The sequence below is a fragment of the Oratosquilla oratoria genome, chromosome 19 (genome assembly GCF_046742065.1).
Source record: "Oratosquilla oratoria isolate Oo_2021 chromosome 19, ASM4674206v1, whole genome shotgun sequence".
Classification (NCBI taxonomy): domain Eukaryota; kingdom Metazoa; phylum Arthropoda; class Malacostraca; order Stomatopoda; family Squillidae; genus Oratosquilla; species Oratosquilla oratoria.
The window spans coordinates 59,101,098-59,120,514 of record NC_134795.1 but is presented as its reverse complement, the minus strand read 5'-3'; the positions used below and the strand labels follow the sequence as shown (position 1 = coordinate 59,120,514).

General features: G+C 42.3%; 2 protein-coding genes across 7 annotated transcripts in view; one reads left to right on the top strand and one right to left on the bottom strand.

The window, feature by feature from the left end:
• The window catches only part of LOC143035943 (innexin inx2-like), a 4,111-nt gene extending 999 nt beyond the window's left edge, over nucleotides 1-3,112 (top strand). The window contains exon 2 of the mRNA XM_076203182.1: nucleotides 242-3,112. Coding sequence (XP_076059297.1) covers nucleotides 252-1,493 — 1,242 coding nt within the window. The 5' untranslated portion in view covers nucleotides 242-251 and the 3' untranslated portion in view covers nucleotides 1,494-3,112. The remainder of the gene's footprint in view (nucleotides 1-241) is intronic.
• Nucleotides 2,955-19,417, bottom strand: part of CycK (cyclin K) — a 52,451-nt gene continuing 35,988 nt past the window's right edge. For all 6 annotated transcript variants that reach the window (XM_076203173.1, XM_076203169.1, XM_076203170.1 and 3 more), the window contains one exon: nucleotides 2,955-19,417. In XM_076203173.1, the coding sequence (XP_076059288.1) occupies nucleotides 18,438-19,417 (980 nt within the window). In that variant the 3' untranslated portion in view covers nucleotides 2,955-18,437.

Sequence of the window (19,417 nt, the reverse complement as noted above, 5' to 3'; positions counted from 1 at the left end):
TTACTTCCTTCCTGACACATGCATGAACAGTAGCTACGGCATGGCTCATTATTTTCATTGGCTCTTCATTCCAATTTTTCTGTATTGCAGGCCACGGTAGGGTTGGAGACTAAATCTAGATGTAAAATCTTTTATAGGCCCTCCCCCCCCAACAACAGGCACTGGTGGAGACTTTATATTACTAAAAATTTGCTGCTGCTGTGGTTGAGTAGGAGCCTAATGATGAACATTCATTTTTCAGGAACTGAAAGATGGCTATCGTAGGCCACGGTGGCACCGACATTATCCGCCAGTTGGTGGGCAATGTAGTGAACATCTTCAAGAAGAAGCGCGCTGTGTGCACATCTCCCTGTGATGGCCTTATTATCAAGATGCATTACCAATGGACTTTCTGGCTTCTGCTAGCTGGCTTCTCATGCGTGTGGTACTCTTGGTATCACCGTGATGTGATAACGTGCGTCTCCCACTTCAATGCTGAGACCCAGGTCCGTCTCGACTACATCAATATCTGCCTGTCTTATCCATATGTGGAGCAAGGACAGGATAGACGGTATCTCCTATTTTATAGATGGATACATTGGACGCTCCTTGTTCTTGCTGGCTTCTACTACATTCCACGCAAAATTTCGAAGAGGTCAGAGAACCCAAAGGTGAAGAAGTTGATAGAGGACTTGGCTGTTAACTCCCACCGTTATGACCAGATTGAAAAGGAACTGGTGGACCGAGCAGCCAAGTATATTGCATTTAATCTAAGGACTCATAATGGCCTGTACTACAAGTTCCTGACCTGTAATGTGGTTGCACTCATCGTGGATATATTGAGCTTCCAGTTCCTTGACTTTGTCTTCCAAGGGCGTTTTGTGCACTATGGATACATGGCCTACCCGTACACGAGAGACCCTGAGAGCTTTGAGGATTATATGTCCAGGACCTTCCCCCCCTTTGCCAAGTGCGAACTAGGCAAGACCACCATGCTGCTGTCAAAGAGAACTGAGGAATTTGGTTGTCACTTGACAGTGATGGAGCTGTATGAGAAGGTGTTCTTGGGCATTTGGCTGTGGCTCATTCTCCTGACAACCATGACCTGTGCATACATAATCTTCCTTGGGTTCATGTGCCTCCCGTACTTCCGCCTTATGATGCTGAAGGTGGCCAAGCCAGTCACTGCTAAGGACACTGTTAGCAACACGATAGTGTCTGTGGTGAGCTGCTGTAAGGTTGGGGATGTGTATCTTCTATATCGCCTCAAGCAACACCTCAGTCATGCACGCTTTTATGAGCTAATGACCAGACTTGTTGACCCTGAACTTATAAAACTCATGGTTGAGGATCCTGCTGATAGGGTCATCCTTGCCAAGAACCAGGACAACCTTCAGGGAGGTCGAAAGCCACCGATGAACATGAACACGCCGAAAGGGAGGTACACGAACCCAAATGACTTGTTTATCCAAGATTATGGTGGAAGACCAAACACAAGTATTTTAGTAGAGTGATATAATTTGTTGGATAATTGGGACTAATTAGCCCTCTGAGCTAGCATATTCTTGTGGTTGGATAGACTTTCATGTCATGAAAGTTCTTTCCTCGTAATGACACAAGCTAGCATATGAGGCTAAGTTTAATTAATACTCCTAACTTTGAAAGGAGGGTGTGATAAACATTCAACTGTGGTATTTTTATCTTTTTTCTTTTAAGTTTTTAGTGATTAGTTAGTTGTTAAGTAGTAGTTTTTTATATTCAAGCCCACTTTCCCTTTTTACTATATATATACCAAAATGCTTATTCCCCCTTTTAGGAAAGTAGCCAGCGAAGACATGCACTCAACCTCTACCTATCCAACCCCTATTTGTTTTCCTTTTTGACTCGTGGATAAAAGGCCATCCCTGCCCACTGCCAAGGTCAAAAGCAGTGCAGCAAGATGTACCACATTTACAACAGGGCCCAGCAGGCTAAGCTGATTACCCCCCACTGCTGTATTTGTCATTCTTCCACTCAAGTTTGCTCCATCCATCTCTACCTTATATGTCCAAAACATCCCATTTTTCCAGTTTCCCAGCTCCCTTCTTATACCCTGATCTTCTCGCCTTTAATTTCTCCTTACATTCCAAGTCTGCTCTACATAGTGTTGTAAGCACAATCGCCCCTTCTTAGTCTTCTTTGTGTTCATCCCCCAAAATTACTTCCCTCACTTTACAGTTTACCTCCGTCCCCACTCCTCCATTCCCTGGTACATGTGACCATACTTAAAACTTGTGCATCCAACTGCCTTAGACCCTCCTCCTGACCCAGCCACAAGCACATTGTCATCAGCAAACGACAGTTGGCTCATGCCCCACTACCTGCCACTCTCGGCAACCATCTTCTGCCCATCACCCTCTTGTTTACCTCCTGTACCGCCTCATCATTGTACATATTGAACAACCATGGCATTAGTTTGTTGTCCAAATTCAAAGCTTGCAATGAGTTTTAGTTTTCTTGTTGATTTTCACAGGTTTCATTTTGTGGTCAGGAAGTCATATGGATATGAAACCAAGAATTTAATTTTACAGTAGGGTGTATTTTGTTTGGTGTCAAGTCATTGTTCTAGTTTATGTAGACTTTGCTGCTATTTTATATTTACTGTGCTGGGTTATTTTTGTTGGGTCATTTTCATATGAGAGGTTAATTTGCCAATCCCAACTCATGACACAAGCTCTACTATTCATAAAAAAGCTTTTGACTGCTCTTAACAGCTTCCCTCCTATCCTGCACCTCTACAACACCTCCCACAATGCCTTCATGTCTATCTTGACATAAAAGATCAAAAACTTATCCTTACCTCTTGGGAAAAAAAAAAGCCTTGCCATAAAAAACTGCCTCTCCCAATCCTCCATTATATCCAGCCACACCTTTCCAACAACACTCAAACTGAATATCACCGGTTGATATGTTCTGGCGCTGATCCCTGTTATGTCCTACCCCCCCCCCCCCCAAGCCTGTCTCTTTTTACTCATTTGATCTTTCTCTCTAATTAGAGAGGAATACCATGGCTCAAGAGGGCAAATCACCTGTGTGTGACAATCATTTGTACGGCAATTTGTGTAATATTTTAGTGAATAAATTATTACTAAAAGACCTTGTTCACTTGCCCTTCTCCACCAGTGTGCCTGTTTTATCTATCAAGAGCCTCATTACATTCCCATACCAGTGGAAAAAAGTTGCAAGTTTGTCTGAAAACTGCCCATGCTAAATGTTCAGTATTTGTATGCACATTGTACATCTGAATGCACATTGGGTGTATACCCACAGATGGTGCCAAAAATACAATTATAACTACAAAGTAATCAGAAGTGTGGTTTCTTAATTGTGTTCGAATCCTTCACTTACGTGATTTCCAGCAGTAGCTGTTCTCTCCCCAAACAATCCAAGCAAAGATGATTGCTTGAGCCGCAGACACCCCCTTCCATAGGCTCCTCGACATCATAACTGCAGTTGACATTTCTTTCAGACTAAAAATGTAATTGCAGAAATGATAAACAATTTTATTATATGGAACAAAATATAAGAGCCTAGATTACATTTGTGAAGACTTGTTTGATATAAAGTTTTACTGACTAAAGGTATTTGTATAAATTATAACATCTGATTATGTGCTGCAGTCATGGTGAAGTATGAAAACCTTGTACAAGAACTGGATTACTTTCATCAAAGTAGACACTTCAGACATTTTTGAGAAATATATATCACATAAAATAAATTGTATGGTTGGAGATTGGAGGAAATTGTGTGTGAGAGACTGTGACTGTGTGAAAGGAGCTAATTTTTATCATGCCTAGCATTTGGTTCACATTCAGTTAAAATTTGGTCTATATAAGTTCACACAGGTGTACGGATGTGCGCATTTGCGAGTGCATGTGCATGTGTTTGCGCAGACACGTAATGCATGTAGTACATGCATGGACATGTGTACACACACACACACATGCTTATATAAACCCAATCACACATCTATGCACATTGTACAGCTGCGACAATCGCGTTGCATAGAGCAGACATTGTCGCCCACATGGCAAGACCTAACACTTTTGACAGTGCAACCCTGCTTGACCTAGCCCAATTATGTAATTATGCATCACAGGTCACTACCCAGTGTGTGTGTGTGATATATATATATATTTATATACATATATATCGGCTCTACCTTCTCCATTCATTGCCATGAGCTCATTTTCATTGGGATCATTATTTATATGGGCAACACTTTCCTCTCAAGCATAGAGGATTACTGGGCAGCAGGCAGTAGATTCTCACAAGTGGCAAACTTCATGTCATCAAGGAGGTTTCATCTCATTGAGTCTTTGTTGCATTTCAATAACAACGGTAATGTCCACTCATCTACAGACTGTTTCTTCAAAGTAAGGCCTCTTTTGCAATAATAACCCAGTAGCCCCAGCAATAACCCAGCAGGCAGTCTTTGGCAATACATCAAGAACAATCCATAAAAGTGGGGTTACAAGTTGTTCTGATGTGGAAGTGTCAATGGATTCATCCATGACATTCTTCTCTATCAAGGGCAATTAACATTCACAAGCTGACTGAAGAAGAGCAGCTGTAGCCAGTTAGCACCTAGGTTGTTGTGACACTACCTCTAGGTGCACTGTTCCTGACTCTGAATAAGTTTGGAGTGAATTAGTGGCACTTGATGGCAGTCTCAGCAATGACCCACTTGAGGCCTATGCTTTCTGGCACTTTGGCAGTAAAAAAAAAATAGATGAATTAAATAAAAAAATACAATTACCATCTAATTTACTAAAACTGATATACCTGATATACCTACTGTAATGTGACCCCAAACAGTGATAAATTATCATTAAATTAGTACATGTACAAAGTTTTTTTTTCCTTCCTTCCAAAGGAGGTAGCCAAAAACCAGACATAAGATCCACTCCCACCATTCTATTCAGATTCCCATTCACCCCCCTCCCTCCCTCTTATCTTCTGGATGTTGGGTCATCATTGTATCTTGCCCACTGCCCCGGGTCAGAAGCAGTATTGCAAGACCCAGCACATTCACAGCAAGACCACTTCATTAATTCAGTGACCCCCCCCCTCCATCCCCTTGTGCAGAAAAAGAGAAGATGAGGAGAAATCCCTAAAGGCTGCATTAAATTGTTTTTCACACATATTTCCTCCCCCCCCCCATTCTCTTTCCTGCATGACATCATCCATACACAACCATTCTTCATTCACCCCTATCTTCTGTCTTCTGTCCTTCCTCAACAGACATTCCCCTCTTTCCCAATACCACTTTTACCCCATCCATCCATCTCATCCTTGGTCGCCCCCTCACGTTCACTCCTTTTACCCCTTCCTTCCACACCTTTTACCAATCTTTCTTTACTCATTCTTTCCATGTTTCCAAAACATTCCAATACTCTTTCATCACCTTATCTCCCAACTCCATTTCCAACCCCATTCTCCTCCTCACCTCTTCATTTCTCACTCTGTCCAGCCTAGTGACTCTTGTCATACTTCTCGGGCACCACATCTCAAATTCAAACTCCTCTTGTATGTTCCATGTTTCTGCCTCATACAGTGCTGTTGGCATAATCACTCCTTTGTATAATCTCCTTAGTATCCATTCCCAAATGTCTATTTCTCATTACACTTTTTAATCCCCCAAGGTATTTACTTGCATCTCTCAATCTACACTCTACCTCTTACCTCCACTCCTCCCTTTCCCTCCACATTTGCATCCAATCATCTAAAACTATCCACTTCCTCCAGTCTCTCCCCCTTTATACTCACCTCCAGTTTGCTGCCACATACTCCCTTTGTACATCCCATCACCTTACTTTTGCCCACATTTATCTTCAGCACCCTTCTGTCACATACCTTCCCAAACTCACTAACATCATTAATCCCTCCTCTGATCTTGCCACAAGCGCAGTGTTATCAGCAAACAGCAATTGGCTTATCTCCCACTTTTCTCCACTTTCTTTAACTATCTCCATTCTGCGACCCATTACCCTTGTGTTTACCTCTCACACCATCCATGTATAAATTGGAAAGCCAAGGCAACATAACACATCCCTGGTGAAGTCTCACCTTCACCTCACATCACTCACTCTCAATTTCTGATTCTAACACAAGCTCTGCTATATACATAAACATATACCAAAGGCTTTTTTTTTTCCTGACAAGGGAGGTAGCCAAAAACCAAAGGCATAAAATCCATTCCCACCCATTCCATCCCCACATAATCCAATCCCATTCACCCCCCTCCCTCCCTCTTATCTTGGCTCCTAGATGATGGGTCATCCCTGCATCTCACCCACTGCTCTGGGTCAGAAGCAGTGTCACAAGACAGCACATCAACAGCAACGCCACTTCATTATATCAGTAACCCCCACACTCCATCCCCTCATGCAGAAAAAGAGAGAATGGGGAGAAATCCCTTACACCTCTGTCAAATTATTTTTTCACACAAACTCATTCCCCCTCCATCCATCACCCAATCCCTTTCATACATCACAGCATAATCCATATACAACCATTCGCTGCTCATCCCTACCTTACGTCTTCTGTCCTTCCTCAACAGATATTCCCCACTTTCCCAATGACCTTTTTACCCCATCCATCCATCCATCCATCTCATCTTTGGTTGCCCCCTCATGTGCACTCCTACCTCTGCCTTCCACACCTTTTACTAATCTTTCTTCACTCATTCTTTCCATGTGTCCAAACCATCCCAATACTCTTTCATCAACTCTATCTACCAACTCCCTTTCCACCTCCATTCTCCTCTTTTCTCACTATCCAGCTTAGTAACCCCTATCATACTTCTCAGGCATCTTATCTCAAACACATTCAAACCCCTCCTCTCTTATGTTTCATGTCTCTGCACCATACAGGGCTGTCAACGCAATCACTCCTTCATACAATTTCCTCTTAGCATCCATTCCCAAATGTCCATTTCTCAGACTAAAATTTTTAATCACCCAAGGCATTTACTTGCTTCTCTCATTCTACATTCTAACTCCACCTCCACTCCTCCCTTTCTCACCACATTTGCACCCAAGTATGTAAAACTATCCACTTCCTCCAGTCTCTCCTTTAATACTCACTTCCAGTTTGCTGCCACTTTCTCCTCTTGTACATTGCATCACCTTACTTTTACACATTTATCTTCAACTTCCTTCTTTTGCACACCTTCCCAAACTGTAAATAACTTCCTGAATCTCTCTTCTGATCCTGCCACAAGCAGTGTCGTCAGCAAACAACTGGCTTATCTCCATTTCCTTTAACCATGTCCAATCCCCAACCCATTACCCATACATTTCACCCCATCCATGTATAAATTGAACAGCCAAGGTGACATAACACATCCCTAGCAAAGTCCCACCTTTACCTCATACCACTCTCCATTTCTGTTTCTAACACAAGCTCTACTATGCTCATAAAATCTCTTGACTGATCTCAACAGCTTTCCTCCTATCCCACATATCTGCAATACCTCCCACAGTGCCTTCCTGTCTACCCTGTCATAAGCCTTTTCCAAATCCATAAAGGCCCAAAAAACATCCTTACCTTTTACTAAAGCTTTCTCACATATGTGTCTTACCACAAAAATCTAATCCATGGAACCTCTATCTGTCCTAAATTCACACCATTCCTCAACAATTACTCCGTGTTCATCTCCTAATCTCAGTCAAAACACTCCCATAAGCCTTCCCAACTAGACTTAACAATCCAATCCCTCTGAAACTACTACACTCACACTTGTCCCCTTTTCCCTTGTAAAGTGGAACTTTACAGGCACTCCTCTAGTCCTGTGGCACTCTATACCATCTCTTAAACAATCATTAAATAATCTCACCACCCAGTCTACCATCACTGTACCTCCCTTTTTTAGACATTCTGTATGACACCCATCTAACCCAGGTGCCTTACCCACTCTCATCATCTTAACAACTGCCTTCACCTCATCTTTTCCTATTTCTCCTCCGTTTTCCTCACTCATCACTCATTTTTAGCGCTACCCACTGCAACTACCTTTCCCTCCCCATCCACCTCACAATTAACTACTCCCTAAAATCCTCTGCCCATCTTCCTCTTATTGCCTTTTCTTCCACTATCATCTCTCCATCTGTGCCTTTTACCCTTTCTTCTCTACTTGTTTCGTCTCCTCTTCCTCTTTAAGCACCTCCCTATCATCTGTCTTTTTCCTCTTTCTCCATCTATCCTCCACTCTCAACTTACTACCTTCCACCAAAAAATTATCTGATATTCCCCCACTCCCCCTTAGAACATGTACATCCTTAACTCTTCCTACTATTCTCCTGGTTACCACTATATAGTCCATTAACGCCCTTTCACCCATCTGCCACCCTCTCCCAAGTATACTTATGCTTGACATTCTAAACATGGTATTTGCTATCATCAGCTCTTTTTAGACACATCACCTTCAACTTTCCACTATAATTTTTCCTGGAACTCCACATTTCCCAACCACTCCATCTACTGGTTCCTTTCCTATCCTAGCATTAAGGTCTTCCATTACCACTACATTGACATTTCTTCCTAAACCCTCTATGCACTCAATATATTTATTCAAAAATCCTCCCTTTCCTCTATACTCTTTATCACTACCAGGCTCTACTACTCTTATAAAATATCTTGACTGCTCTTAACAGCTTTCCTCTTATCTCATATATCTGCAATGTCTCCCACAGTGCCTTCATGTCTACCCTGTCATAAGCATTTTCCAAATCCATAAAGGCCCAAAAAACATCCTTACCTTTTCCTAAAGCTTTCTCACATATGCCTTACCACAAAATTCTAATACACACAACCACTACCTGTCCTAAAACCACTCTTCCTCACCAATTACTCCCTCTGTTCTTCTCCTAATAATTACAAATAAATTGCATCATTTCCATACATACATACATACATATACCAAGGCTTTTTTCCCCCTTACCAGGGGGGTAGCCAAAAAGGACGAGGCACAAAAACATTCCCACCCATTTCATCCCCGAAAACACTCCACACCCCTCCACCCTCCCTCCCATCTTAGCACCTCCTAGATGACGGGTCATCCCTGCACCCTGTCCACTGCCCTGGGTCAGAAGCAGTGTCGCAGGACACAGCACATCCACAGCAAGGCCACTTCATTAAATCGGCGACCCCCCATATAAAGGAGAGGATGGGGAGAAATCCCTTCGGGCTGCGTCAAAAATTTTTGCTCACACACACTACCTCACCCCCATTCCCCCGTCCAATCCACCTCATGCATCACAACATTTTCCATATACAACCATTCTCCATTCACCCGTCTTCTGTCTTCTCCCGTCCTTCCTCAACCGACATTCCCCTCTTCCCCAAAGCCCCCTTCACCCCATCCATCCATCTCATCCTAGGATGTCCCCTCATGTTCACTCCCTCCACATCTGCCTTCCATACCTCCTTTACTAGTCTTTCTTCACTCATTCTTTCCATGTGTCCAAACCATCCTAATACTCTTTCATCCACCCTATCTCCCAGCTCCCTCTCCACCCGTTCTCCTCCTCACTTCCTCATTTCTCAATCTATCTAGCCTAGTAACCCCCATCATACTTCTCAGACACTTCATCTCAAACACATTCAAGTTTCTTCTCTCTTCCTCTCTCATGTTCCATAAAAATATATTAAATTTTATGTTAAATCACTTAAAAACTTGAGCCAAATGCATTGTAATCACTAATAATGATGCTATATTACTTATTTAACCATTCACTAATTTCATAATGGTGTTATTTTTTAATACAGCAAAAATCGACAATGTGACCCAACCAGGATTAGTAAGGTTGCTGAGAGCACTGGCACCTATCCCACACAGGGTGATGGTTATGTATTGCTGACTTTTTCACTAACTTCTAATAGGTTCACACTCTTCACATTACAACACCATAAAGTACAATCACTTCGCTGTTTTCAGTAAAAAAACCTGCCTTCCACAATATAAGTTTCATGTTACGAAATGTACAAGGAACTTTGTTGACTTCTTGAAGCGATGATGGTTCTGACAATTTTAGTCACTTCCAAGTTCTCTGCACAACACCCACCTTGTCCTAGGATGTTCTGATGGGCTGTGGAGTGCTGCTATTGGCTGGAAATCAAATATCCAAGTTTACACTTGGTGTCTTCATGAAATATCCATTGGAATGTGCACAATATTGTATCCTCTAAGGGATACCTGTATAAAGAAGGGTTAATGTTGTTGTCATTCCCTAGACTGTGGCCAATCATTCTCATCTCCTTGAGGGATGTCATGGCTGGAGCAGGATTTTCCCACAAATCCCTTATTGAGTATATATTGTGTTGTTGGCACTATGTGTTTTATAGTACAGGGTGAAGTGCTATATCCTGGAATTATTTGTGATGCGGTCATCCAGGGTTCTCTGGTAACTTAGATGAGGTGGATGGTGGCCGCATCACAGCCTGGTAGAGTAGATTTTGTCTTCTCAGGAAAAAGGATTTACAGGGGTGGATATGAGGGCATACAAGAGGGCATACAATGTATTGGCTTTCAGGTTTGCTCAGTTGTGCTAAGCTCTACTGGATTTTCAGGGGTCTATACAAGGTGACCACTACAGTGAGACCTCTCATTAATGGACGTTAATTAGCTGTGTTTGCGGTGTTTTCACTGTGCTTTAAGTGTTTTGGAGTGGTTTTTGGGTGGCATAGTGATTGCACGCACTAAACAACAGCACCAAATACACCGAAAACACAGCAAAAACACAGCTAATTAATGTCCGTTAATGAGAGGTCTCACTGCATATAGATACAAGGTTTACAGAGATCACAATCTCCTACCCCTTCTGTCACAACATTGCTGGCACCCACATTTCCCTCTCATCTTAGCTCTTCATGCATGTAGGGTCATCACTGTCTCCTGCCCATTGCCTAGGTCAGAAGCAATGGAGGAAGACACTTTACATCCACATCAGGTCTATGGATGTAGTCTTATGTTCGTAGCTAGATGAAATAAATTAATTCACAATTAGCATAAATTTCCTTGATAAAAGTTGACCCCATATGACACGATGAGATGGTGAGGCAGCAGTTAGCTTTCTTCCAGGTTGGTACTTCACTGTTGTCCACAAAGGTATTAAATTTAAAATAAAGCAAGTGCTGTATTTCTGTATAATACTGTCCTTTCACTACGCATATTTTCACTAGGAATATCAATTTGCAAAGGTAAATGAAATCATCATTTTAGCAAAATATTTACTTAAAAATAAAGTTGTTGTAGGTAGGTTTCTTACAAAAGTTGATGAGAATGAAGATTATGTAGATGAAAAATTTATCATTCAAAAGAGAATTTGAAAACAAACAATTTTTTAAGGACCAAATTCAAATTGGTCCCAATTTCTTTCAACAGAAGCAACGATAAATAGGTAAAATAAAAACTGAATTATGTAACATATAATAGAAGAATTACAATGAGATGAACATATAATGGATCAAAACATATGTAAATGATGACTCATTACATAACCATTGGAGGCTTCTTAATTCTTACAAATGGTGTCTCAGCTGTGGAAGCTTAGAAATAAAAATGTTGAGGAATGACTACATTCTTTTGTTTCATTCAATTTCCTGTCATAAAAATATATAAAATATCCTTTCCATTCAATTTGCATTTTTTGTTCACAGAGAAATTATGACACTTTTATTATACTGCTTCTGTCCCTCTGCTATGCTGTCCCCCAACCCCTTGTTACTGTCCTGTACCATTTCTCTGAACATTTATTTCCCTTTTTTCACCTACCTTGCCACCAAGTCTTCCCACTTGAATCATAAGAGGTGAGAAAAACAGGATGGGGATTAGGACTAGGCATCCTGTAGCCCCACAGGGGACATTCCTAAAAAAAGTAAAGGCATAAAAGGGTCTAGAAGTTTTCCAACCAGTACCCTAAGGTTTGGGTCTTTTAATGTGCGTGGATGTACAGATGAGAGTAAAAGGGACAAGATAGGCAGTATGTTTGTGAGAAGAAAGATGGATGTGTTGGCTTTGAGTGAAACTAACTTGAGAGGGAGGGGCGAGTGCGAGTTTGGGAGTGTAGTTAGGAGGTTCTCAGGAGTGAAGGGGTGGCTATACTAGTAAGTGAAGAGATAGGTAAATGTGTAGTGGAGTGGAAGGAGGTTTCTTCAAGGTTAATGTGGATGAAAGTTAAAATGGAAAGGGAGATGTGGGTTTTTGTAAGTGCATATGGGCCTGGTAGTGAGAAGTGTAGAAGAAAGGGAGGCTTTTTGGATAGATTTAAGTGAGTGCATAGAGGGATTAGGGAGAAACATCAATGTAGTAGTATTGGGAGATGTTAATGCTAGGGTAGGAAATGAACCAATAAAGAGAGTGGTTGGGAAATGTGGAGTTCCAGGAAAGAATCGTAGTGGAGAGTTGATGGTGGAGATGTGTCTAGAAAGAGTTGATGATAGCAAAGACAAGCATAAGTCCACATGGGAGAGGGTGGTGGATGGAAGGGTGGTAGATAGAATGTTATTGGACTTTGTAGTGGTAGATAGGAGTGTAATAGGGAGAGTTAAGGATGTACATGTTCTAAGGGGAGAGAGTGGGGGGATATCAGATAATTTTCTGGTGGAAGGTAAGTTGAGAGTGGAGGATAAATGGAGAAAGTGGAAAAGGACAGAAGGTAGGGAGGTGCTTAGAGTTTACTGCTTAAATGAGAAAGAAAAGGAGGAATACAAGAAGCTAAGAGAGGAGTGGGAGGGAGTGAAGAATAGAGTAGAACTAGGAGTGGAGGAGGAATGGGGATGGTTCAACAAGGGAGTCACAAGGTAGGCAAAGATGGTGTGTGGAACAAGGAAGATGAGAGGAAAAATAGAATGGAATGGAATGATTCAAGGGTTGTCTAGCATTGCGACAGCAAAGGTCATTGACGCTGATGTCGTCTGGAGGAAAAATAGAAGGAAGGATAGTGAGTGGTGGGATGAAGAAATGAAGAAGGTTGTAGAAGAGAAGAAGAGAGCTTTCACAGATTGGTTACAAAATAGGATGAGGGAATCATAGAAGAGGTACAAAGAAAAGAGAAGAGAAGCAAAGCATAAGATAAAGGAGGCAAAGAGAAGAGCAGGCATGAAATGAGGTAAGAATATGACAGAAAATTTTGAAAGATTAATAAAAATATGTTTTGGAAAGAAATTAAGAGAGGAAGAGGAGGTGAATCAAGTAGAGAAGAAAAGGTAAAAGGTGCAGATGGAGAGATGAGAAGGCAGTAAGAGGAAGATGGGCAGAGTATTTTAGGGAGTTGCTAAATGTGAAGGAGGCTGGGGAGGGAAAGGTAGTTGCAGTGGGAAAAGCAAAGAAAATTATTGTTATGAGTGAAGAAAATGGAGAAATAAGAAAAGATGAAGTGAAGGCAGTTGTTAAGATGATGAGAGCAGGTAAGGCACCTGGGCTGGATGGATGTCATGCAAAATGTCTGAAAAAAGAAGGTACAGTGATGGTGGACTGGCTGGCCAGGTTATTTAATGTTTGTTTAAGAGAGGGTAGAGTGCCGGAGGACTGGAGGAGTGCCTGTATAGTTCTGCTTTACAAGGGAAAGGGGGACAAGTGTTAGTGTAGTAGTTTCAGAGGGATTAGCTTGTTAAGTGTAGTTGGGAAGGCTTACGGAAGGGTCTTGATTGAGAGGATTAGGAGAGGAACAGAGGGAGTAATTCATGAGGAACAGTGTGGGTTTAGGACAGGTAGAGGTTGTGTAGATCAGATTTTTGTGGTAAGATATGTGAGAAAGCTATAGGAAAGGGGAAGGATGTTTTTTGGGCTTTTATGGATCAGCAAAAGGCTTACGACAGGGTAGACAGGAAGGCACTGTGGGAGGTATTGCAGATATACAGGATAGGAGGAAAGCTTTTAGGAGCTGTCAAGAGTTTTTGCAAGAGTAGTAGACCATGTTAGGATTAGAAATGGAAAGAGTGAGTGGTTTGAGATAAAGGTGGGACTTCGTCAGGGATGTGTTATGTCACCCTGGCTGTTCAATCTATACATGGATGGGGTGGTGTGAGAGGTAAATGCAAGGCAGGTGGGTCAGGGATTGGAGATGGTTAAAGAAAATGGAGAAAAGTGGGAGATAAGCCAGCTGTTATTTGCGAACGACACAGCGTTTGTAGCAGGATCAGAGGAGGGATTGAGGAAGTTAGTGACAGTTTGGAAAGGTGTGCAAAAGAAGGAAGTTGAAGATAAATGTGGGTAAAGGTAAGGTGATGAGATGTACAAGGGGTGAAAGTGGCAGCAGACTGGAAGTGAGTATTAAGGGATAGAGACTGGAGGAAGTGGATAGTTTTAGATACTTGGGGGCGAATGTTGCAGGAAAGGGAGGAGTGGAGGTGGAGATAGATGCGAGTAAATACCTTGGTGGATTAAAAAGTGTAATGAGAAATAGACATTTGGGAATGGATGCTAAGAGGAGATTGTATGAAGGAGTGATTGTGCCAACAGCACTGTATGGGGCAGAAACCTGGAACATAAGAGAGGAAGAGAGGAGTTTGAATGTGTTTGAGATGAGATGTCTCAGAAGTGTGATAGGGGTTACTTGGCTGGATAGAGTGAGAAATGAGGTGGTGAGGAGGAGAACGGGGGTGAAAAGGGAGTTGGGAGATAGGGTGGATGAAAGAGTATTAGGATGGTTTAGACACATGGAAAGAACGAGTGACAAAAGACTAGTAAAGAGGTATGGAAGGAGTGAACATGAGACGGCGACCTAGGATGAGATGGATGGATGGGGTAAAAGGGGCTTTGGGGAAGAGGGGAATGTCTGTTGAGGAAGGATGGGATAGGACAGAAGACAGGGGTGAATGGGTAATGGTTGTATATGGATGATGTTGTGATCCATGAGGTGGAATGGGTGGGGGGTGAGGGAGTATGTGTGAGAAAAGTTTGATGCAGCTAAAACGGATTTCTCCCTGTCCTCTCCTTTTCTACATGAGGGGACGGAGAGGGGGGTTGCCGATTTAATGAAATGGCCTTGCTGTGGATGTGCTGTGTCTTGTGACACTGCCTCTGAACCAGGGCTGTGGACAAGATACAGGGATGTCCCATCATCCAGGAGGTGCCAAGATAAGAGGGAGTGAAGAGGATGTAGCGGAGTGGAGTGTGATAGGGATGGAATGGGTGGGAGTGGTTTTTATGCCTTTGTTTTTTGGCTACCTCCCTTATAAGGGGGGGAAAAAGCCTTTGGTACATGTATGTATGGCAACTTAAACTATAAGTGCAAAATGGAACACAAAAAATAGGTATCATTTGTCTTAAAATTCTATTCCAAAATTATCAGCAAATAATTTGCACAAACTTCGTCAATTAGCTCCCTTTTGTTGGCTACAGAAAAAAATCAAACAAAAAATATACGTAAATAAAAAAAATCTGCAATGAAGCTTATCATTTTCTTACCTAGATTTTTTTATAAACCAAGATGCATCATCAAATGACAAAGATGTGTGTTCTTTGTGCACACTGGTTCTTCCAGATAAGTTCAAACTGAACTTACTATTAAAGAAGTCTCTTCCTGTAGTGTTCATCATTTCAGTGTAACTTTGCAATGTTGGTAGTTGAAGACTAGTTTACTGGAGTTTCTACCCCTGCGGATTTACTACACCATCATACATCATTTTATATTTTTTGTATTCTTCTTAGTATTTATCATTTGATAACAAGTCATTACAGGAATACGCCACTATCAGTTACATACCTGGTGACTTTTCAAATAGCAAATTTTCAGATATAGAAGCAATTTAAAATTAAAAGAATTAAAGTAGTAGTCAGATTACAACTTAATTTTTTTTCATTTTCGAAGGAGCAAATCCTCATTTTTTGAAACTCTGAATAGCAGGTATTCCTGTATTTATAGAAAGTTGTGATCTGGTTAGATCAGAGGGCTTATGGTTGTTAGTTGGAAAATGAAGTTATTGTTAGTAGGAGTGACACTTATTGAACATATCGTCATCCTCAGTCACTGCCTCGTTCTTGGCAACTCAAAGGTGGGAGCAGATCCCATGGAACACCTTGTAGAATTGGTGGAGCAGCAGCTGGTCCTCTTCCAGGTTCCCAGTCTCAGTCTTGCCTCAAGATCCTGCTATCCTTTTATCAGTACACAAGAACCTACAAGATTGGTGACAGATACTGAATATCTAAGGAAATTGACTTTCACTCTCTTGTTAACTTCACTTGCTGCCAAGTGTTGTGTAAATCACTTATTCTAATAATGTTTGCTACTGTGAGAGGAATTTTGCACTAGCAGGTGGGAAGATCATTTCCTGTCATGAAGCGAGGTGGGAATGTTCTGTTCATGGGCATACCTAGTGATGTTTCAAAACATCAGTTATGTTGATTTGAAGACAACCAGATATATGATGTTCCCAGTGCCTTTGCCACATGTTATCTATGCGCTCTCCAAGACTGGGTAATAAACTACTGGTGACTGAGAGGAGGTATCAAGAAAGATGAATGCTGCCTTTCAAGTCTCCTTGTTAGCTAATTTGTTAATAGGGGTACAACAGAAGGCGACATCCAGCAAAAGGATAGATTTGCAAAGGGTGGAGATTTGGGTGACCCATGATGGATTTTGTGGGCCAGTGGGTGGCAGGACTTGTGGGTGGAAATTGTTTGCAGGATGATCTTGGTTGTAGTTCAAATATATGACTGTGATTGAGCATCGAGTATCACATACGAGGCCTGAGCAACATGATTGTATGCCTTCTAGGTGGTGACATAGTCATTTATTATGTCCAAAGCAGTAGTATGAGCATGGAGAGTACCTCTCTACTTCATACCTCTGGTAATCTGTGGTTAGATAAATAGGAAGTTGGGTGATTAGGGTGGCTTTCTCAACTCAATACATTTCTTTAATACTTTTAGGGGGAAGAGGCCCTTAGTATATAGATTGATAGTCTTACTATTCTTTCCGTAATTTCTTCTCTGTGGTCTCGTAGTGGTGGGAGGTTCATTACTTCCTACTCCTATATTGGTACTGAATACTGTGCTGTTTGAACTGGGATGTCTGTTGGGGTTGTGAAGGCTTTGACTTTGTCATACAAATTCTTTATTCTAATTCTATTATCAAGATTTCTCTTTGGAGACACATCAGCAAGGGTTATCCACATTTATCTTCAAATTCATCATATACTTCCACAGGGCATTTGTCAGCAACAAGCAACACATCGTTAATGGATTTTAGGACCAAGAACCTTAAGTAGTCCAAGTCAAGGTTCACTTTGTCTCAGTATGGATCAAGTTGGTGGTTGGTAGGTCTGGGTAGGCTCTGGAGGGCAATATTGCTAACTAGGGTTGAGGTTGCAGTAATTGATTGTGGTGCTCAGCTTTGTTGATAAAATTGTCAACAGTGGTTACAACTTTTTGTGAGGAAGGTCAGCAATTACTCCAAGACCACTGTAGACTGTTTCCAAGTTTAGGAGAAAGGGATCTCTTCGCTCTGTTCACAAACGAGTATTATGGGGTAGGGTGGGAGTGCAACAAATGGACTTTGGTTTTGGAAAAGCTGTTGTTTGGTTGTTGTTGTTGTTCATTCTGCATATGGGTGACTTCACTGTGGGCAGCTCCCCAGTCAAGCTGGGTTTAGAGAGGTTATGTTTAGGGCACATTTTCTAGCTCTCTTCCTGTGTAGAGTGAATATAGTGGATCCTGAATAGGCCTGCTAAGTCATGTACGCTACTGCTGGGCTATGATGCTCTCTATTCTCATCAGTGGTCCTACACCACCTGCTGTGTATGTTGTGATTAAGGGTTTCCATTGATAATCACCTTCTGTCCCCATTGTCACGCACCATTGCCAGAAGGCATTAGTTATCAGTTGGAGGAATGAAGGTATTGTGAGTTAGTCCCAGTCATTGCCTCACTTTTGCCATCAAATCCCAGATGGGAATCTCACCCAGGGGCACCACAAGGTGGTGGTGTGGCAGCAGCTGGTTTTCCTTCACAATGTTTTCAAATCCCTCTTCAAGATCTTGCCTCCCTCTTTTTAGGCAGGAGATGGGAGAGAGCAGGCTAAAGATCTCAAAACAAGATTCACAGCAAGTTGGGGAACCCTCAGGAGTCTAAAGAAGTGCAAGAGGTCATGGGTGATGCAACCAGTGAAGTCAAATCAAATAATGTACATGTATCTGGTGAGAACTATGAATCATGACTTTTGGTAGAAACACTACCTACCATTCTTTGTATAACATTTTCAGGGAGTGGGCCAAACATCCATGCATAACCTTCCCATTATTAATGTTACCATTAATTATTATTATTTTCTTTTTCTTTTACAAACTTTATTCAAAAAACTTTTTTTGTATAAGTTTTGATCATGTAGTACCACATTTTCAAGTAGACTACCCTACTGATCTGAATAAAGAAGAAATCTAAGATTTATAAAAAAAAAAAAAAAAAATAGAAAATAACTACGAGGAAGGTGGATAATACTGACGAGAGTTGGAATGTGGGTAAGGGTTGGGTGGAGGATAGGATGGGGGTCCACTGGGAGGCGGATATGATGGAGGTGCACTGGAAGGCGTGTGGGGTGGGTAAAACGATGACGGTGGAGGTGGAGGAGCATTTCCATGTGGGGGTGGAGGACCATAGTGTCCTGAAGGAGGTGGGTAGTGATGTGATGTACTCGAGGAAGGAGGTGGGTAGGGAGGTGGATGGTGATGGGAAGCAGTGGTGTAATGAGAAGAGGGAGGGGGTGGTTGGGTTGAGTAATGGGGTGGGGCTTGGGTTGTGGGTTGTTGAGGGTTGGGAGTAGCAGACTGAGAGTAGTGGGTGGGTATAGCAGATTGGTAAGAGGAGGGATTAGCCCCCTGGATCGGAGGTGGAGCCTGCGCTGACGCAGCTGGAGGTGGAAAGCCAGGCGGTTGGGCCTGAGAACCTGAGTAGGAATATGGATAGCGAGGAGGTGGAGCACTTGGGCTCTGCTGTGGGTTCACCACTGGATACACAGAGTATGAGTACTGGTAGGGCTGCTGCTGTGAGGTGGTTTCACTTTTGGCAGGAGACGATTTGATGGGTTTACTTTCTTCAAGCTTGGCCTTTTTGCTTGGAGGAGGACCAGTGCTACCTCCTCCTCCACTGCTCCCACCACCACTACCACTACTGCTACCACCTCCTCCACTAGCACTACCACTACCACCACTCCCTCCACTGCTTCCACCACCACCACTACCACCAACACCACTGCCAATATTACCACCACTACCACCACTACCGCTACTGCTGCCACCTCCACTGACTACGCTACTGATGATACCACTTCCGGTTGCTGCTGTGGTGGGGGTGTCCAAATTTCTTGCAGGGTTTGTTAACGGTTCAGCTCCACTTCCTGACCACCCAGCTGCCTCAGACTTGTTGGGCGAGTACAAATCAAGAACTTGGTGGCATACAT